This window comes from Diadema setosum, chromosome 11 (assembly GCF_964275005.1).
Source record: "Diadema setosum chromosome 11, eeDiaSeto1, whole genome shotgun sequence".
Lineage (NCBI taxonomy): Eukaryota > Metazoa > Echinodermata > Echinoidea > Diadematoida > Diadematidae > Diadema > Diadema setosum.
The window spans coordinates 34620936-34643968 of NC_092695.1; the positions used below are offsets into that span (position 1 = coordinate 34620936).

Here is a 23033-nt window from a genome sequence, read left to right on the forward strand (position 1 = left end):
TTGCAGGGGGGGGGGGCAAGCAGCTGTCAAAAACATTGATATATGTGAAAAAAAAAATGATAGGTAAACAATATTTATACTCTAAAGTCATCTACATAATCCTTCAGATTTAAAATTTGTTGTTAAAATTTGTTTCTCCTGATCTAAAGAAAATTTCCACTGTCAGAGGAAATGTATATAATGGTCTTCTCTTAACCATGCGCTATACAAAACTTTTCAGCTTTTTTTTTTTCATTGTGGGCTACTGAATCGATTCACTTTCAAATACTTAGTACATATTTGCAAGACTGCACATGTATTTCAACAGCTCGCTGGAACCCTTCTCTCCAAGACAACGAATATGTCATAACAAATATGAACATTTACAATTGTGTTTCACAAGGCACAGCATAGACAACACATTTCAGATGCTTTGCATTAAAGAATGTCTTCTTGACCAGCATCAACTGCGGTTATATATGGATGCAAATGACATGACAGAACTCAACATTTATTTGTTCACATTTGACTCTGTAAATCACAGAGACTATTGCAAAATGCTGCGTTCAGACAGCTACAGAAATTAGCAAAGCCATGCATTCATATTGTAAAATCATCATACAAAGTGCAGTCCTTTGACACATATATCTGACCAAGCCCTTTAATAGGAATCTACTCTCAAGTGATGAACTATTATAAACCCTTTTTGGATCGCCAGTTTCAAATGCTGTTGGCATTTGTACGTAAACATCTTACCAACACGACTGAAAGTGTTAAAGCCAGCATCATACAGGAGTGTATTGTTGATGCTGGTGAGAAATGGACCACATCTCACCGAGCAAAATATCAAGCCGTACAAGCTATTGTACCAACTCTTCATCTATATCTTAGTCCAGTAATAGATGGGACATCCAAATGAGAAGCAGGTAGGCTCATGCTGGGATAGCTGACCAGGGAGGTGGGAAGACACCTCCCTGGGCTGACCCATGAAAATGAAAGAAAGTCACCTTGAAGTGATGCTTGCAATAGTGAATAGACAAAAATCATTTTGGGCCCATATACAGGATTACGAATACAGCAAAGAAACATACTTGCTGCAAAATCTACCTCACTGAATTCACGCGCGCATGAGTCAAATATTGAAGACAAATTGTTTTCAAGGCATATTACAACACTTAGCAGCATGAAAAAAAAAAAAGTGGGAAAATGAAAATAAAGTGAGTATGACATACCTGGGGTACAAGGTGTGCAGACAAGACATAATGTATCACTGAAACACACAGGATATAAGTGGATAAAATGCGGCAGGAACAGAGATTTGAATGAAAACATGCCACAAACACACACACACACAGATGCACACAAGCACACACACACATACACAGATGTAAGTACATTGTACGGTGAAATATATACACAAAGCGTTACATCATCATGGGGTAGACTAGTTTCAGAGAGCATGTTATCTTTGTGCGATACAGGCGCCTCAATAAGCTATAGTAACCGAGGCTAGCTATTTAACAAGGTAAACTTCAAACTTCAGCTCCTAATTTAAAGCACATTACATCAAGGCACATTTAAGAAGGCAGGAGCAGCTTCCAATTTTTTTTTTCCTGATATCGTGTATAGTTCATCACACATTACAATGAAAAGAGGAGGGTAGTGTGCTCAGTTAAGAACATGTCAAAAAGTTTGGGGGTTCAAGACTCTGTGAGACAAGCTGAGCAACATCATCAGCATCATGCCCCTCTCTGATAAGAGGCATTAACATTCCTTCCCTCAAATAGAACACCATGTGAAAATCTCACATGCACGACAAGGTCACAAGCAACGCTTGGAAAGACGATCCCATTTCACTTTGCGTGACAGGTGGGGTTCACACCCACACACACTCTAGACTAGGGGTGAATGACACCAAGCCCGTGTAAGCAGCTCTTGGCCAGATGACTAGTAACAGTCGGTAAAATAGCATCAACTGGGTGCACCATGCCATAGGAGAAAAGAAGCATTCAATATACAAGTACATTAACCACAGCTCACCTCCTGGACAGCACTATTAAGAGAGGAATCGCAGTATCTATTGTAATTTTTGCTACATAACCCCCAAACTCCTATGTCAATGTTATATGGGAGAAAAAAAAATACATACAGCTACAGCTCATGCTGTACACTTATAGCTGACTTGCATACTCTAAGTGTCTAGATTTTCACACAATTAATATTTCACACTGAGCGGCTCAAAAACATATTCACTGGTTGTTGAATTTGCACTGCAGGATTGTCAACACAATTAATATGTGCAGAGAAAAATAATGAAAATATTTTTACAGATTTAGAATTCGTGCTAGCTAGAAGTAACGTGAAATGTGCGAAAATTAATAAATGCACCACAAAAATTTTGGCATTTACAGTACCGTTTCATTTATTGCCGTTTTGATGTAATAAAACAGAAATGATCCTGTATGCATCAATGCACTTTGCTGCAGTTTACTTACTGAGCATTTTGTTACTTTTCTCCTAAAACATTAGTGTAATGTACGAATTAAAACAGCCAACTAAGGCAAGACAATGCAGCAGTCCTATACAAAGGCCACTGTTATGCATATAGCTTATGGGATTAGCTTATGAGATTTTTGGATATAACTCTGCCAATGAAGACCTGCCCATGAAAAGCACAAGTAGCAAATAAAGCATAGCATGTTCTAAACACAGCCTTAAAAATCTCACACTTCACAGTACAATGGTACACAAGACAGCATAGTATCTTAGCTTTAATATCTGAAAAGTCACCCTGTTTAGTCATACATACAAACAAACATACATACATACAATCAGCAATATAAAGGCAATAATAATACTGCTGTGACCCTCTTTATTTGCATGCTATTTTTTGGAACATTGCAAAAGTTTTCAATCCTTCACCAGGGCGGGATCGCTGTCGTCGTCATCGCCCTCGTCGTCATCGCCCTCAGACGAGCTCAGGCCCTCAAAGATGGCGCACTCCGGGCTCTGGGCCATCATGCCGCTGCGGCTTGACGAGGGGCTGGAGGAGAGAGGATACCGGCTGCTGCTGCCGGGGCTGCCGATGGTCAGGTTGCGGAAGAGGATGCTGGGACCGTCCAACGCCCCGTTGTTCAGGTTCGGGATGGACAGCGTGCGCTTCATGCGCAAGGTGAGCGGCGGGAGGTAGCCACACGGGAGCAGGTAATTGGACAGGTTGAACAGGTCTAGGAACACCTTGTAGCGGTCACTGGAAAAAAACAAAATTATTGCATTTGTATGGCACTTTATACTGTGTTTCTAAGCGCAGTGGTGCTATTCATACAAAAAGACTAGAAAACACAATAACATTAGGACAATGCAAAACCAAAATTACAGTCACAAAAGAAGAAAGAACAACACATGAGATATAGTGATACAATGATTAATAACCGACTGTGTGCACCTCCAGAAAAAAAAAAAAAATCACAAACAGGTATCACTACAACAAAGTACTTATACCGTATAACTAATACATACAGACATGTATGACGGAAGTATAAACATTTGTACTTCAAATCTTCATGACATAATTTGGGACAATAAAGAAAATGTAAGGACAATTCCACAAAACTTCATTTTTCAATAAAGTAGACATTTCATTGAATTATTAACTGACATGTGTTAAAGGTAATATCATTCCCCCCTGCTTTCTATAGGAGTTAAGTCAAGTGCTCTTTTCAGTATGCTAGAAAAGTGGATATATGCCGAATTTTTCTATATATTTTCTTTCTATTGTAGTCCATAACAATGTCATGTACAGCTGTAGTACAGTAGTCTCCTATTAATATCCGGCGATGATGGCACCAAAATTGTAAAGATTCATAACTTTTGAATCAATTGTCCAATTTTCCTCAAACTTCCACTGATGTTTTCTGTTAATATGGCTGCTTTCACTAAATCCACATCAATATTTGGGCTCCGGTTTCCTTTGAGCTGTTATCTTTATTAAATATAGTTCAGCAATATGTGTTGAGAAATCAACTCCCGTCTGATGTTATAATATTGTAGCAGGACTTCCATCAAGGATAAATGTCTGTAAAATGACTTGCTCTGATTCTAGCATTTTCTTGCCGTAGTTTGGTTGTGTGTTGGTTAATGCGTGTTGTCTGTATTTGTGTGTATATGTGTGTGGCTACCTGGAGAGGTCAAAGGTGAGTTTTTGTACCTGACAGTGGAGCGTAGGTAGTGGTACCCCGAAGAGCCTCCAGTCCCCGGCTTGGTGCCAATCATTCTCTGTACCATCATGACATGGTTATCTGGAAGGGGCGACGCAAAGTATGTATGTTTGAACATACAGTTAAACTCGCATAAGTCGATCTTCTCGGGACTGAGCAAAACACATCGACTTAGACGATTTTCCACTTGTGCGTAAGTCGAAAAAAATCGACTTACAGTTTCACCACAGGTACATACATGTATGTTTAATGTACATGTATGTTGTCTACTCTGGAGCCGAGAGCTGGAGCGGTGTGCCGCAGCACGGGTCGCCCAGCAGGGCCGCGGCTAACTTTGCATGGACAGTGCATTAGTATTGGCACAGGTCCGATTACTTTACACCCTTGTTAAACCTTGGGGAAGTGAATATGAACGATATTTCAGCAGTGATTGATTCCAGTTTACCATACCGTGGCTTGAAATGCGTGTAGAGGTGCAATTCTGATTTACCCGTGCCCGTAACTTTTCCCCGTACTTTCCGCTTTGAAAACTCAGCAGCTCCATCCATTATACCACTCCACTGCACATCGCTGCAAATGCCAAGCTACATGTACACTGCAAGCTCAATACTGTACATGTAAATGAACGCACGTGTACTGTACGAACGCTGTACGTACGTAGCGCGACAGCTGACAGGGGTGTACCAGCGGACCTCCAAATACGAAGAGAGTTAAACGATCCCATGCGATCGCTTTGAATTTTGATTTTAGATTATTTTTTTTTTGTCACCTCAAACTCATCTGACAAACAAAATAATGATGAGTAATAAATAATGAATAATAAATGACAGTGATTGATTACACAATGAAATCTTATTCGACTTAGGCACAGTGAATTCAATGGTTTTTCCGTGAAAGTGTTCTTGGAATTTCATCGACTTAGGCGAGTATTCGACTTACAAAATTCGACTTGTGAGTGAATTAACACACGTACGTCAATGGGGAAAAATCGGGACTTTTTAAAATCATCGACTTACGCGATTATTCGACATATGCGACGTCGACTTAGGCGAGTTTAACTGTACATGACATCAGAACATCACAGGGTTGTCAGTGTTCACACACCACAATGAGGGGGGGGGGGTTCAATGGGGCAATCAGAGTACTACTTGTGAGTCACATACATATTAGCTAGTGAACACAATTCCCAAGTCAGGGAAGATTTTTTTTTTTTTCTCAGAATATGAAATATTAGACAGCCCTTCTTTGCAGAATCATGGAATCTTGCCAGCTCTACTATCAAAATAACTGACATTCACAAATCACAGGAAGTTGGGAATTATAGTTGAGGACACTGTAATAAAATTACCTTAAATACAACATAAAAATAACAAATAAAAGAGAAACAAAATATGTTTATCAGTATGTTCTGACTGCAAGAGCACAACACCTACTTAGCAATACACATAACATTATTTCATGGTTACAACATCCTGTCTCTAGTACATATGCAAAGACCTCTGTTTTCCCAGTTCCTAACACTTTTCTAAAACATGCACACAAACACACTAACACAAAAATAAATAAATAAATCATAACAGGCAAATATAAAAAAGTAGACAACAGAGCATCATATCAGTATGAAAACATGGCTGAGTTGTTTTTTTGTTGTTGTTTTTTTTTTCCCATCAAACTGAATAACACTTAGTGTACCTCACAGCACACTGCCTGCACAGAATGAACCCTAACATACTTGCTGGCCAACCCTACAAACATTTTTAGTTAGAAAGTAAACAAATCAAGAGAAAAGGAAATAAAAGAACAAATCTCTCACAGGGGAAATGAACACATGGCATAGTGAGAAAAACAACTTTAAGCACATAAACAGATGCTAACATACTGCAACCACAGGTGTTGTGAATGTGAACAAAACAACTTTTCATCACTCATTTTTGAATGGCATTCAGTAAATCTGGTCCAGGAGTAAGAGTGGTGACATTAACATGCAGTGTCAATGATACATTCAAACATAAAGAGGAAAAGAGATTCCTGTCATGCAGCATATGTGTCACTGCATATTAATAGAATCTTTGCTAAAGGTTTAATAATTACAAAACATTTGTCTGTGTCGATAAGAGCACACATGGCCTAATATGACTTAAATTGCAACTCTAAAATGCCATGTGTTTTATGTCAACCATATAACATTAATTCCTCATAAATGTTATGAATGTTGTAATTGTCCATATGGTTACATATTGGAGGTACAGCTCAGAAACTTACAGGCAAACTATCACATTTAACATTCAGAAAAGAATGTTTGCGCTGCATACACGACATGTTGCAATATGGGGAGCTTTCCTGTAGAACTTCATTTTGCCTTTTATATTTTCAGCTCAGGTGAACACTTCACAACAAACTGTGAGGTGGGGGGGCATAAACACTGCATTGTACCATACTCATTATTATAGAAGCAGAAGTGAGTCATAGTTATCAAAGCTAGTTTTGACATTTTCAATGAAAAAGAAACCAGAGAGTTTGGATGCTAACCATTCTTCTAGTAATTAACTACATGAACTGCTTTCATTCAATTATCTTTTCTATCACAAGCAACTGTAGAACCATAAGACAGTAGGTAAACATATGTATTCACGTGGAACTGCAAATCTTGTGTCCAACAGCATGCAATAATAGCATTAGTAGATCTTTTTTAAACAAGTACATGTACAATTCTATATAAGTAAAATACTGTTCTTATCAATTACATCATAGCTTTTAATCTCACACACAATTCTGTGTACAATCTTAAGCACATTTCAATCAAGTGTAGATGTAAAACTTCAACACTTTCACACTTTAACATAAAACACAGAAATATCTTTTTCACATTCATTTCTATGGCCATTCACTCAGGACGTTTATACCGAGTGAAATATGTATGGATAAGGCGTTATGATATCCATGCTTCAGTGATTATGTTACAGCAGGAATACAAACTGTGGTAATTTGAATCACTTGCATTGTGACAATGCAACTGAGGGAAGACGAGAATAGCTGCCTCACTGCTGCATCAGAAACTCGAATAGTAATCTGAAAACAATCATTTTCAGAGCAATCATATGCTGCAATTTTCTTTTTGCAAATTTCTTGAGGCAACAAATACTTGCAAAATCAAAAACTCTCCAAAACATTGGCTTTTGTAGACAACACAAATGCATGCACAATGTATAATTGTACCCAAGGTTGCGAATGGTTATTTTTGCTTCACAAAAGGGGATACCTTTTTATGCAATGGCTGTGGTTGCAAGTGTAAGCATTGTGACATTGTCTCAGTGTCCCAATTTGCAAATATTATGATGCTTTCAAGTTTAGAAAGCATTGACAATAGAAACATTGTGCCTCGGACAGACCCCCACAACTCACATCTCCACTTGGTCAGCAAAGAGTCAACATCCATGAGCCTCATCAGAAACTGGTACGGCTGGTGGAAACGCACCTCATCGCGGTAGTGGGAGATGACCAGCGCCCCCTGGAGGGCCTTGTGGGACAACCGCACTTCACCTGGAGATGGGAGCAGAAGGTAGACATTGAAAGTAGAAACAGTACTTCCCGTCATCCTAAGACTGATTCAATTGCATGCTATGATCAAGAGCATAAGTTAGAATTAAAATGATGAAAAAAATTGAATCCCTGTTGAAAAGAGATTATCATAATTCTGCAGAGTACGCAATACATCCAAACACAACAACAAGGTACTAGTTATATGACTTCTGACACAGTGCAAACTAAGCTTTGACCTTTATTTTGTACACTGTACATCGATCTCTGCTCCTGCACTATTTATCATGAGCTTTTTAGGGCCATGAATGAATATGTTGAGAAGCTAAATTTAGTTTGACTCTTGTCAAATGAAGGTTGTTTTCCTGCATCTTACAAGCAAATTAGAATCAGATTTCTACAATCATATTTTCTAACATCAGAGTTACTTTAATGTGGTCCAGAGGTACTCCTGAACTGAGTTTTGCTCGAGACTGGTCACACATATGTTGTCTGAATAGCTGAAATCTCTACATCACGTTTTGAGATAAAAGACAAACAGCTTGATGCTACATTCACACAAGCTGCAGGCTCTTTTAGAGACATGTGTGGCGCATGGACATAAGAATACACTTGTGCCAGTATGTGTATCGAGAGTTTTACATGTCTGTGACTGAGAGGCCAAAGAATTAAAGGCAGGTTTCTGCTTAGAATGTTGTTCGCTATAAATGTAGTCTGCACAGAGACTCTATTTGACATCTCAACAACCATTAACTCCAGACATATTTATGAAACATGTTCAACAGACATGATCACAATGCAACACTTAAAATGCATTCCACAAACTTAAGTACCAGTACAAATACAGCTGTATGACATGTGTTGTGCCATCTGAAACCCACAAAGGAGAGATGATGAGGTACTGTAGGCATGAAATATATGTCCAAATAGAAATTTTTGCAAATTTCATGTTCCAATGAAGTATTGTATGAATGATAACAAACTTCTGGATAAACTACACTTTATACAAAAGTACCTTATTCTACAAAGTTATAAACAAGGGAAATTTATCAACATTGGCAAAGTAAAGAAAACGAAGGTAAGTAAACTGTAGAAAAGTCTACACTTTAACTATAAACTGGCATTCACCTCTGGCCAGAAGAGTCTTGTACTTGTCGATGTCTGTGATGGTGTCAAAGGTTTCTTTGGTGGCCTTGCGCTCATTCAGAATCTGTTCCCGCTCCTTCTCGGTTTCTGCTGCCTGCACACATTGGAAGGGGAGGGAGGAAGGATGAGACAATAGATTACACAGCAATCAAACACAATCTCCCATGAAAAGAACATGAAATTTTGATAGGCATGTTATGATCCCTTTGTCCATACCAGCCAAACATGAAGTTCAGCATCACAAATTTACTTGCTTTCAAGTACTCGATTGTAATAACCACTTTGCTTTCGTCCATACCAGCACAAGGTGAAGACTGAGATTGTCACTTGAGAATGAAAATCAAAAAGTTGGTACTAAACTACATGTATAAAGACTATGAATTAAACAACATTCTGTTGCTGTGCTGCAGCATTTGGTACCATTATTTCTCTACATTTTTAACCATTAGCAGAAATGTGGGTGAAAGCAGAGATGATGATTACCACACAGCTACTTCCCGTCAGATCCTTAAAGTCTTACCTCAGCCCTCATCAGGAAATCATTGAGGTACGTCTGCACCTGATAGGTGTACTTCTCCCAGAAATTGAACCCATCTTCCTCCAGACCTGGCGAGCGCTCGAGCCATCTCTGTGTGGGAATAAATGAAGACCACAGTCAACATACATGGAAATACGGATGAGATGTCAGTCGTTGGAACACTTTAAAGTTCTGCTCGATCCCAGCTAATTTCTTTAAATAAAAAAATCTTTGACAGGATGTTGTCTCCATTGATTGACAAACTGCGCCACGATAAAACAACTTGATACAAGAATTTCATTAAATTGAAGATGTTGTCTCTTGTATAGCTGTTTTGTACTTGTTTTATTCATTCAAGTGGAATGTATATCAATAAATGAAATGGAAATAACAAGAAAAAAAACAAGCATTTATAAAAGAGCACAAAGTAGAGTGACCTGCTTTATGCCATCTCACAAGCACAGGGATGGCAGATGCATCAGTCTGTTATTCAAGGATTCCAATCACTTGTCAAGAGTTTGTCTGTGAGGACCCTCCGTCTGTTTCATTTTCTGTTCTTTTTTTTTTTTTTCTTTTTGTCTTGTAGAGCTGGATTACAAACTCCCTGTTTCGGCATACATAGCTTTTTGTGCACTTCAGTTCGGCTGTTTACCGAGTCCAGGGGTGAGCAAAGTTGCAAAAGTTAGCTGCTATTTTCTGGCTTCTCGCTTTAAATGACCTAATAGACTATTGCTCCCTCAGGGTCAAACAATTGCATTGAGAGGAAGCCATTTGTTTGAAAAGGCTGCAAGGGGTGGGGGTGACCTGATAAAAAGATGTGAATGGGAGGTACAAGTTTTTATGACTACCATATGTATTCTTCAGTGACCTTCTGCCACTCGCAAATAGCTGTCCACGACTATGGGCAAAAAAGCATAATGTTACATGCATACTTGTACACAGGGCAAATCGATGCAGATTTGGTAATGGTTTTCATCAGAGCACTCACCTCAATCAATTCCAGCAGAGTTGCATCTTCTTCTGATTTGCGGAGGATGGTTTGCAGTTCTTCGGGATAAACGCTTGAGTAATTCCTCTTTTGGTAGCTGACTCTCCATTCCTGAAAAAAAGAAGAAGAAAAAGACCATGAATATCACATTCAATAATCAGACCAGCAGAAACTTTCCCAACCTTGCAAATATCATCATAGTGTTCTGAGAACTAAAAGGCATATTTTTGGTGGAAAATCAGTATTTTTACCTTTCATTCCATAGATGAGTGCAGTAATACAATTTGAAAATACATTTTCCATGAATCCTTCAGGTCTTCTGCCCTCCCCCCCCCCCCCCCAAGAAAAAAGAAATAAAGTACAAAATACGGGGAAAAAAGTAACAGTTGTCATCTTAACATAATACTATCACATATTTCATGTCTTTGGTCAATACAGTACCTTCACCACTACAAGCCCATCACCTAAAAGTGAATTTGACACAAACGTGAAAAATAGAGTTTTTTGGGTTTTTTTTTTTCTAATTCTTTTATATTGTGTCCACACACAAACACACACACACACACACACTCATGTCATGGTGTACATGATTTCTTATTTGAGCTTTGTTCAGTGATTAACATGACTTACTGGCTTGATTCCCAGTTTGTTCTCCAGGAGGCGAAACTGAAAGCTCTGGAAGCCAGAGGCAGGGGAGAGGTAGTCCCTGAATTCTGAGAAGGAGAGGGGGGTCATCGTCTCCAGGACGTAGATCTGGTCAACCAGGAGCTACCAGGGTCCAATGAACAGAAATAAAAAGAAAGGATTTTGAGATAATATGTAGTATTTTTCATATACCACTAGTAATCGTCATGAACCTTTGACCTTTCTGTGCGACAAGCTGTGTCTACCTAGTATTACTAGTTTGGCCAAGGTGATCTATGGTGTTTACCTGAAAATACAGCTGACAGTTTCCATGTTGTGGTGTTGTTGCCTTTACTTGACAGGTATGTGCAGAATATAACACTTCTTGATTACTTCAATTTAATCATTGTTATCACCATCAACATTATCATGATTATTGTTGCTGTTATAGCTGTTCTCGTTGTTGTTGGAAGTAGAAGTAGTTAGCAGCAGCAGCAGCAGCAGAAGTAGTAGAATCATTATCATCAAGGTATCTCATAAATTAATCCAATCTAATCAGAAGCTAAACTTGACATGTAGATGATAGTATATGAGAAGAAAAATAGATTTTACTAAATTTTCAACTAAGCTGACATTGACTGTTAGTCAATCCTGCTAGCCATAAAAAAAGAACAAACTGTAACTAGAAATGTCGCTACAGCGACTGGTTATACCCCCGCCAAACAACATTTCATAAGCTTTGGTCAAAACAACATTTCATAAGCTTTGGTCAAAAAACTGAGGAAGTAGTTAAATCCGCAAGATCTTTCCTTGATCTTCTGCCATTAATATGCCGTTACCATGGCAACGTACTTTCGGGTACTGTCGAAAAATGCGTCTTGCACATCTACAACCAAAGGCACACATCTGTACCAAGTTTCATGGAAATTGGGCAAAAACTGAGGAAGTAGTTTGCAACACAAAATTTTCCATCATTTTGGCTCATATGTGAGCTGTTACCATGGCAACATACTTTTTGCCACTGTCAAGAAATGTGTCATGCTGACCTATATCCTAAGACAAACATTCAATATGAATTCCATGAGAATTGGAAGAACACTGATGAAGCAGTTTTGCCATGAAGCATTTTGCCCTATATTTTACCAATAACATGCCGTTACCATGGCAACGCACTTTTTGCCACTGCGGAAATATGTGTCTTGCACATTAACATATTCAGATGAACATCTGTACCTAATTTCATAAAAATTGATCAAAAACTGTGGGAGGAGTTCGCGACGCAAGATTTGTACCCATTTTTGCCCATAATATGCCGTTACCATGGCAACGTATTTTTGGGTACTGTCAAAAAATACGTCTTGCACATCTACAACCCAAGGCACACATCTGTGCCAAGTTTTATGGGAATCGGTTGAAAACTGAGGAAGTAGTTCGCGACGCAAGATTTGCAACGGACCGACCGCCCGCCCGACCGACCGGCCGACCGGCCGACCGACCGCCCAACCGACCGCCCGACCGTCCGCTGATTCCTATATACCCCCTTCAAACTTCGTTTGGCGGGGGTATAATGAAAATGCTGTACCCGCTTCAAATCCCATACCTTTAGGATCTGAACGATCCGTTCCATTCTGTTCATCATGACAAGTTGATTCTTCTCATCAAGAGGAATCTCACTCAGTATATCCCTGATGGAGTCAACTTCAAACAGGATCTGCTTGAACCATAGCTCGTATGCTGTGGATGACAGAAACCCACTTATGCATGTAAATTCAGTGATTCATACACAAAATTGATATGAAAAACAATACAAAATGTCCATCTTTCTGGTAGCCACTATGTATTCCTTTGCATTATACAGAAAGACAGCTCTTTCTAAAGAAGCTCATTCAACGTAGCTTTGAAAGACTCATGTGGTAAACTCCTCATAATATCATACACGACCTGTACACAAACAACTATTATTCTGTGGTCACGTGGTAAAAGTTACATAAGACGGTCCAGTTCTCTTGCATAAAAGATCTGATATAACCAACATCTGCTGATCAGCTTTCAGGTCTTGGGAATGTGGGTCTGGCAGGTGCTATCAAGTTACTTAAATTATACAAGGTATTGCAGGCAATAAGTGCTGTATTCGCCAGCAGTAAGGCCGCAGCGCCAGATGAGCCGCATCCCAACTTTATTTGGTGATGAAAAATAAAAAATAAAAAAATGGAGAGATTTTGTTCTGATCAAAGTTTCATTACTTTTCTACAATATTTTGATAAAGAAACTCTTGTTATTTCTACATATTTTCACTTGATTGCAGAACATGGCATTGTCTGTGAGATTGATTAATTCAGTGGTTGATATCATGTTGTTCATTGGCACTTTGCATACATGTAGTCTCATACATGATTATGTGTGTTGGTTAGACAGGCGATTCTATGAGTTGGAAAGACAATAAAAATTTGCTTGTACTGGCGTATAGGCCTCACCCCAACTTACCAAGCTTTATTTTTGTTGAAAATAGTGCGGCCCTATCGCCGGCGAATATGGCATAAATTTATCTTGATATGATCAATAGGATGTATCTCACATCAGAATAAAAGGAATGTCATAATTTCTCTACTGATGAATTAAAATCCAATAGGCCATATATTTCACTGATCATCTCCCTCAAAATATGGTGATGCTATTTGTCATTTAGAGATGGAATCTATTAAAGGGGAATACAAATAGGCGAGGATACATGTGTAAAGCAGAAGGACGTCTGTATATCAGATAAACTGGGTGCTTCCTCCAGTTTCTACCTGATTTAGAACAACAGTTCCTTGCCACCTACTAAATGCATGTCAGATATTATATCTCTGATACCAGGCAATAGAGCATATGGTTATAAAGATCAATATATTGGGTTTAATAAGAGGTAAATGAGTGCCTGTAACCCTGTTCACATGGTCAAATCATATAATGTCACTGTTGAGTAACAGCTCCAAGTGTTGTTCTGTAAAGTGTAATGTCCACAAGATCAACTTTCCCCATAAAATGTTCATGGTTGGGTAACAGCCGAGGGTGTAACATAACACTACCTTGCCATAACATGTCCCCTCCTGAATGTTATGCAACTTCTCTCAGATTTCATACAATTAACCAGTCTTGTGACTATTGTACTGGTTGCAGTACATAGTAAATCCCTAAAATGCTACCATGAGGTAATTTAAGTATTCCGAGCTCCTTCTCAAACATCTGGAAATTCATTTAACTGCATGACCTGCAACCTACTGGTGGTGGCATAATACTCCCTATTGCCTTTAACTATGAAACTCAAACAGCCGCGGCACAATGTAATTTCCATAACAACGTGTCATCAATTCTGTACCCATGCACAGCAAGAGCTCTATTTGATCACACACAAAAAACATGAAGCACTATCTCTTATCTCCGACCAACCATAGTTTAATAGATTTTCTCAGCAATTGTTACTGTTTGAAAAAGGAATATGAAGTTATAAGCTATAAAGATGCATTTCTATATTTTCTATATGAAGTGACAATGTTTTAGTCATGGTGACTAGGTAAAAATTAGATGTGATTACTGCATAATATACACTCTGCCTGTGCCTGCTGCCATAGTAACTCTCCATTACTGGAAGTGAGAGAAAACACTGAAAGTGTGATTCCATTTGACCTCTGAGTGTTGCAGGTGAGTGCGTAAGATCACCTCATTCATGTAGAAGTACTGTAGCTTTAATACGGCCAGTGTATGGACCCAACTGCTAGTTTTACGGACCCAACTGCAAATGTTTTACATTATAAGAGCTAAGGAGAATTGGTCTGCTAAAGAATTTGAGTTCTGTGAAGTATGGAAACACTCATATCCTATGTAGGGCCTAGTCTCTGTTATAAAATCTACTGCCCACAATGGTTTGTAATTCACTTGAGACCAGTATGAAGATTTTCTTGTTTGTTTCATGTTATTCTTTATTTGTTTGTTTGTTTTTTATTTATTTTATTTTATTTTATTTTTTTGCTTTCATCTTCATATTTGGCTAGTCTTTTTTGGCTTAGTAACAGCTAGTGAACTATACAGTATGTCCCAAAAAAAATTTAATACCCAATATGATTAAACTGTCTAAATGCTACTTCAGAGTCTTAAAATATAACATCTTAGCTCTATTTTGCAGAAAACCCCATTCAATTTGATGAAGCGGTCACAGAGAAATGGGGATTGTTGTAAAGCATGTCATGAGTCTGATTCTTCCCAGTTTAGCACTTCGATGCTCTTGTGTGTGAATACAATAGACAGAACTTGGAGGGAAGAGATTTCTGACATCCTCTACAAAACTCCTCATTTCTCTTTGACCACTGAAGCAAATCAAATGGGGTTTTCTGTAAGATGTGGGCAATGAGTTACAGTTTCATACCCTGAATTTGTATTTAGATTGATTCACTATGTTTAAAGATATCATTGCGGAGGGTCCCGTTGTAATTTTGTGGGGGGACATATGGCATTGTAATCATGTGCTATCACTTAGGGTGTGTTCAAGCACTCAAAAGCGAACCAAAGCAAACTGTATCATGCTGTGCCAGATTTGGAGCGTTCGAGCGTTCGGTGGAGAAAGCATACCTCTAGAGTTATCTTTAGAGGTGGTCATGCATTTTGTAGCAAGAAGGTCATTCACCTGGAGTGCTTAAACTACAATGTACTTACAGCTGCACAGCACAAAGAGGTTGAACTCTTGTATTCTTTACATGCAAACTTTTGGTACGCTTTTGGTACCCTTTTGGAGCATGTCGGGAAGTGGTCCACTTTTGGCTCAGTTCAGTTCAGTACGGTACACTTTAGAAGCATTCGAGCACTCCTCTTGACGTGAGTTTGGTATATTTCTGTTCGCTTTAGGAGAGCTCTCAAACACACCCTTACTCCGTGCCTGTGTTCCCTGTGTGCTGCTCATGATTAGCGTATTTTGACATCAATCCAGCAGCCTGGAGATATATTTTTGTAGCAGACCACAACTTTATCATTATTACAATTGGCTGCAAAAGAATTCATTCCTTTCAAATAGCAACTTTAAAAGATGTGTGAAGATGAAGGAGAGATTTGTGAGACAAGCTTGATAATTAGATTAAAATTCATCCGTCCTTAATTTCACTCTATCTGGGTTTGTAAGCTGACATAAACTGGAATACGAAGTGGTGTGGTACTGCAGGCTGAAAAAATTTGTTTTGGATGTCTTTGTGATATATTTCACAATAAATTGCACAGTACATGTACGGACAGTACTCTTCAAAATCTGCCACTTCTTACTTTAGTAATTTGTACATTTAAAGTAGTACACATTAAAAACAAACAAACAAACAAGCAAACAAAAACACTGATGTTGTCTGGCCCCAATAATGCAGCAAGAAAATCAAAACACACAAAAATCACACCCTCGGAAAAGGGTCTCAATGGAAAACAAAGATTGGCAACAGAGGGGCGAAAGGGAGAACAATAATATCGTACCTTGGTGGGTGATGATGAAGAGGTGTTCATCATGGACAGGCTTGGAGACGGTGGCACTCTGGAGCTCCACACATGAGAGGAGTTTGTCCAGTTGGAGGTAGCTTCCGTAGGTCAGCTGCCTCTGTTCCTGGTTCTTCGGGACCCTGGCCAAATAATTATTTTCATCATCATTATTATTCATAGTTTACTGAAGTAGCGATTTGCAGCAATGAAACTGCTAAATTCCTCGCAATTGTACATAGAAACACCACAACAGGCATTTTTTTAATACTCCCTCCTAAACACTCCAGTTGCTAAGCTGCACACTCCCACCACTGCCAACATTCCCCCTACAACAAACCCTGGCTGGTTCCAAGGAACACAATTGGGAAATGTGCTTCAAATGCATGCATCTTAACCCATTGAGGACGAGTCCCGAATCTACTTGGGCAAGTGTCTATGGGAAATGCGTGTTGCAGCAAAATCAAACTGTTCTCAATGGGTTAATAGCCCAAAAATTCTTTACATATCACAAAGGCTTTTATATATATTTTTGTCAGGAAATGCAGAGATAAATGTATTCAGCACAGTTGCGGAACCACAGGGGGGTTCACCAGGCCCGTGCCCCCTCTTTATTTTTTGTTAAAACAAAAGAAATGAAAAGAAAAAAATGGGGGCCGTGCGCCTCCCCCCCCCCCCTTAATTTTGTAACGGAGCCTCCCCTTCTCAGAATTCCTGAATCCCCCCCACCCCCCCCCCCCCCCCCCTGCAGCAAGACTCTGCTGATGAGAGAGATTTGCCAGCTACAGCATTGGCTCTGCAACCATGAACTACTGTACGAGCTGAAATTTTCGCGTACAGATATTTTCGCGAATTGCTACTTGGAGGACATTTTCGCGTGTTGTTTATTTCGCGGTTATGAGGGTCTAACTGAACTTAATTAATCGCACGTTGTTATTTTCGCGTGTTGTTATTTTCGCGGTTCGAAGGCGATTCGCGAAATTCGCGAAAAATAAAATCACCACGAAAATTTCAGCTCGTACAGTATACTAAGCACATACATTGTAAGAAAAAGAAAACAGATACACATATAATATTACATTCTGAAGGTTAAAAAAAAAGACAAAAAACAAACAACAAAACATATATTCGGAGATGTCAATCTTGTTATTCTGAGGGCAGAAAAGGCATATTTTTAATGGAAAACACTCAGTATTTTCACCTTTTCTGCTATAGACATGTGTAGTATATTGCAATAAAATTTGGGGAAAACAGCATTTTTCAAAAACCTGCAATATTTTGTGCAACACAAACAATACAAAACACTGCAAAAAGTAACAGCTGGCCTCCCTGCATGTTGGTAGAACACTGGGGAAATTGCCCATATCAAGCATTATCTCTTTGTGGAAAAATACTCCTTCAAAAAACATTTTTAAGGGAAATAACACCAAATTATATTCTAAAATCACATTTGTTGGCACTATGTGGCAGCTCTGTAATTGGGATCACATACCCCACTTGACTCATGTGAGCAAAATAATTCAAAGTGACCCTTAATAACAATTATGACAACAATGATGACAATGCTACTTCAAACATGACAAAGAACATCAAAACTGATAATGCTGATGACAGCAATATACCGGTACAGAAATATATACGAGCGATAAAGACAAATATTAAGTATTGATAGTATCCATACATACTGTACGACATCACTGCATCATAATCAAAATTACTACTGTTTGTAGTAGCAGTAGAAGTAGTTTGAATATCATTATCATTTATATCCTGGTATACTAGTTGGAAATATAAGATAAAAATGAAAATACAATGTATAGAATGCTCATATTTTGTTGATTCATCAATACAAGGAAACAATAAAGGTCACTTTGCCACATACATAGTAGGCAAAAGGAAAGCTGAGATTGTGCACGCAGTTGAACAGTACTGGCATGGCCTTTGTGGTCTAAAAAATGAAAGACACACATGAAAAACAAAACAAAAAAAAACCTTGGTCGAATATTTGGAGTGGCAAAGACATTAAATAAACCATACAAATGCAAAGCATTCACGGCTTTATCTGCCCAGTATTGTATTTGTTCATCCACATGAGCCTGCACAAATACCGGTACGTGTACATTGTACTTGTGATAGCCACAGTAAACAATGGATATCGGGCAAGCTTGCATGATGAATAGTCCTCCGAAGCTCAAAGTTTCTTGGGCTTTTACACCACCACATTCAAAAAATAAAAACTGTGAAACCATTTAAAACTCACCAACCATGACTTGCATGCTATTGCCAGTGTCTCTTGACTATTCACAGAGTTGAAACAAAAGTAAATATTTGAACCTTTAAAGGACAAGTTAACCTTCTTACATATGTGGATTGAGTGAATGCAGCAATATTAGTAGAACACATCAGTGAAAGTTTGGGGAAGATTGACAATCCATTAAAAAATTATGAATTTTCAAGTTCAGTCGCTACTGGATGAGAAGAAAAGTATAGCTTATGATGCCATCATGTGTAGAATTATATAAGGAAAACAAACAGAAAATTTCATGAAATTTCATTTTTTGAAAAGCTACACATTCCCTCTACTTGTCCCTGATATATGTTAACTATTAAAGGGTTATCCCCTGCCTTCTAAAAGAGGGAAGTCAAGTGCTCTTTTATAATGTAAGAAAAGTAAAAATATCCCGAATGTTCTAATCTTCTTTATACCGTTCTACACATCTGACATCACAAGCTGTAGTAGTCTTCTCATCCAGTGATGACAGCACTACAACTTCCATGGTGAAGTCCTCGGGACCGGCTGTTTTCTTTCTTTACATCAAAATTTTGTTATAACTGAATAAACAATAAAAATACATAGAGTGGATATAATGTTACGGCCTGAATTTTTACTTTGTTGTAACCAGAATTTCATTATAACCGTGTTCGTTATAACGGGAGTGCATTGTAATTCATAATGTTAGATTCAGGTTGTCCAATTTTCCTCACACTTTCGCTGATGTGTTAATTCACATGTACATGAAGTCAAGCTTGTCCTTTAAAGATGGATGCACAATGCAACAAAAGTAAATGTCTAGAAAGTGAATAATAATTTCATGGTTTAAAATCCAAAATTGAAATTCTTTGTACGGAAAAAAATTAGAAAGTTAAGCTTACCTATCACCACCAGCAAAAGGGCAAGACATCTTGGAAGTCTGTCCAAGGGTTTGGAGATTACAGAGCAGCTGCACACTTGGTCGTCTGGAGAATTGGTGCCTTGTCTCTTTGGCAGTCTTTTATCTTAGGAGTCCAGGGCCCTTGGTCTGAAACATCACCCACAACCTACCTGCACAAAAAAGTAACATTCCTTCTTTAACACATATAGATGAGCATGCGATACAAGTACAGAAATTCTAGACAGTAAAGCAAGTAGGAATCTGGGACTTTGTGAAGCATGTGATCATACAGGTACATGATGAAAGTACTCTACTCCACAGGGGCATGGGGGAGGAGGTGTATTGGATAAACAGATGCAAACAAAAAATAAGACAGTGACTTGGAACCCTAATACTGTTGCATGGTGAGAATAAAATATTTGTTTGCAGAGGCTGATAAACTCCGTTTTAAACAAAATTTCAGTAAATTCTCTCTCCCATGAACAAAACAATACAACAAATTTTATTAACACCCTACAGGAACACAAAGCACAATCCACTCACACAAAAAAAGGATATAGGACTTGAACAGTTATGTCTTACAATTGTATGTGTACATCTCTTAAGTACAGAATTTTAGAATGGTACATTTTGAATGCAATAGGTGGGAAATCACTGTGTATAGGGCTCTGGGAGCTACACGTACAGTAGTGACTGGAACTTGTCTTCTTGAGAATACACTTTGCAAATAGTTTTAAACTACACATGAAGTTATTCTCAGTATAGAGGACAAACTCATCCATGAGTCACTAAACCTCATGTTTGAGTCAACTAGTCGTCATCCAGTCGTCATCCAACTGTTACCAGCACGGCTTGGGTATAGTTAATCATGCAGAACATACATTGTAATGGATACAGTGTACATGTACGTACGTACAGCTGTATGTATTATACTGGGTTTGCTTTACTCCTCACATGCGTTGTTAATTGCCTAACTCTTTTCACAGGCCCTCGCATTTATGTGTATAACTACGACTAATACATTGTATCATATCGTACAGTGTGAATCACTTCATACAATGTGCAATGTCTACAACTATTCCCACAACTTGGCTTAAATGACAAACACAAAATACTGTTACCTGCAGGTTCAGGAAACAACTCTTTCCTTTTTGGAGAAATTACTCAGTAATTACTGTTTTCCAATGTACATCATCAGACTGTACAGTATAATACAGCAAATCATAATGGGTGTAATACTCATAGACCCATACACATGCACTATAAAACTGTACAATTAACAAACAATCCCATGTCTAAGCATTGAAGGCCCCTGACAGCCCATTCCTGTCCTGTAAAATCCCCCTTCCACTGAATATCTTGTCTTGAAAGAGGGGTTTATCACAATATACAGTATGCATCAATTGCCCTTGATAATAGAAAGTTTTAATAAATGAGAACTTTTATTCTATGAGTAATTGGAGACAATGAAACACGAATTTTCAAAGCGAAAATAACAAAATATGATATCATCTTTTTTTTCTGCATATTAGTATGCTCCACAGAAGAAAAAAAATTATCTTTTGTGATGTCATCAACAGTTGTGAAGTCAGCTGAAATAAGTATTTTGATTAACAATAAATTTGTACCTGAACTTGAGTATGTGCACCATGCCATAACGAGGTCATGACAGCAGGACTTAATTCCACTCCTTTTTCTTGCCACACACTAGATCCTTTTCACATTAAACACTTTCAATATTTTGCAAATTTATACATACAATTGTAAATGTAAATTTCATTTATTGTATATTTTAATTTAACACATCAACTTCTGTAAAATATCTTACTGTTGGAAATGGAATAAATAAATGTGTCTATCGAGTCATGATGGGTAGAATAATTACATAGAAGTCATGTTTCTTGCCTTTCAACTAAATTCATTCTGTGCAGTTATGGTCCATGTTTTCTGCTGTCCCAACTGCTCATTAGAAAAATGAAAGTTGGTGGTTTAAATGGTTTAGAACACACAACTCACAAGCAATATACCCTACTCATCCATTAATCCTCCACAAGGAAACCTTTGTTTACATGTGCAGACTCAGTGTGAGGGTCTACTGCACTCGCTTCATAGTTCAGTAACTTATTTGCTTGGGTCGATTTCACCATCCAACATCTATGAACAATAGATTTACATTTGAATGCATTTAATAGGGATGCAGAAATGCACAATGCATGACACTGAAATGCTTGCAAGATCAACTCATAGTCATACAACACTGACAAAAACAAAAGAATTAATCATCATATGCTAACTACTAGCGTAGTAACATGACAATATTTTTACTTCAACTTGTGGGCTATGGCCACCATGGGGTAGGCCCTAACGATCTTAATCTCTTCTTTCCTTCTCCTCCACAGAGGATAGTCAGAGTCTCACTCCCTCTCCGGAGCGGAGCTGGATTTGCTGGAACCCTGGTCAGGGTCAGCAGATGGGCATTTGACCAGTTTTTGGCCCTTATTAGGGCCCCTTGGTTTACAGTTAAATAACTCACAGGTCATAAATTTAGTATAAGTAAATTTACTTGCTGGTTGTGTGACCCCACTTGCACTGCACTGTTGTCAGGACGAGAGCACGGGAAGATGTGTGTCCGATAAGAGTACTGTGTATGGTACTGAGTACAGTGCAGTACTCGCTGTGCGCTAGTAGACTGGTCGGCTGCACGGGACGGCTGGTAGTTGAGATGATGCACTATGCAGTTTGTTTACAGCTGCTCGCTCGAGATGATCGAAAGGACGGTGCGAATACACTTGGACTTCAAAGTAGTTACTAGTAGTTACAGTTGGTAGTTACGAATTAGCTGGCACAGCATGCATATTATCATTGGTTCCCTGTTCTCACAGAGTAGCATCACTAGACTTCTATCGCAATTTTTTTTCTCAATAGTTTTGTCGTAGTACACCAGCGCAGCAATTTTCTGTGTTGCAGTACTGGAAGTAAGTGCTATTAACAGTATAGTATACGGTGTTTATTTACGATCCGATCGACGTTATGGAATGGCGCGCTAGCGTGTACGTGTGTGAGTTACACGTGGATGTAGGCACTACACGGATACACCACGTGCGTTACGCGCGAATGTATACATTACACCGAGTGAGTGGGAGTGGCGGGGGCTCGTTACACCAAGGAGGTATGTTATCTCATACCTCCTTGGTTACACGGTACGCCAATAATGAAAAGATGGGAAAATGACAAACAACTGCTGCAGTAGACCGGTGCAGTATCAGAATTGTTTGTGATTGTAAAAAATCATGAATAATTACAGAACGTAATCAAATGATTGGTTGAGAGTGTACACGTTACCAGGCATTTATTCAGCCTAACATGTGTAAGTTTGCTTCACAATAATC

At 38.6% G+C, this 23033-nt stretch overlaps 1 protein-coding gene across 1 annotated transcript; it reads right to left on the reverse strand.

Annotated features, from left to right (window-relative positions):
- Positions 1-2416: 2416 nt before the first annotated feature.
- On the reverse strand, positions 2417-22263 carry LOC140234742 (tryptophan 2,3-dioxygenase-like). The gene is made up of 11 exons (XM_072314782.1): positions 22208-22263; positions 19646-19814; positions 16493-16635; positions 12609-12742; positions 11015-11152; positions 10385-10495; positions 9400-9507; positions 8862-8973; positions 7599-7736; positions 4187-4277; positions 2417-3229 (listed from the first exon to the last, which is right to left on the reverse strand). The coding sequence occupies exons 2-11, from the start codon at positions 19672-19674 to the stop codon at positions 2890-2892; spliced, it is 1344 nt and encodes a 447-aa protein (XP_072170883.1). The 5' UTR covers positions 19675-19814; positions 22208-22263; the 3' UTR covers positions 2417-2889.
- Positions 22264-23033: the final 770 nt, after the last annotated feature.

Excerpts from the sequence above, each read along its gene's own strand:
- LOC140234742 (XM_072314782.1), bottom strand. The coding sequence starts at position 19,674 with ATGTCTTGCCCTTTTGCTGGTGGTGATAG. Across the intron at positions 11,153-12,608 it reads GGATCGTTCAGATCCTAAAG|CTCCTGGTTGACCAGATCTA; the intron begins GTATGGGATTTG and ends GGACCCTGGTAG. Across the intron at positions 3,230-4,186 it reads TACCTACGCTCCACTGTCAG|TGACCGCTACAAGGTGTTCC; the intron begins GTACAAAAACTC and ends GTTTTTTTCCAG.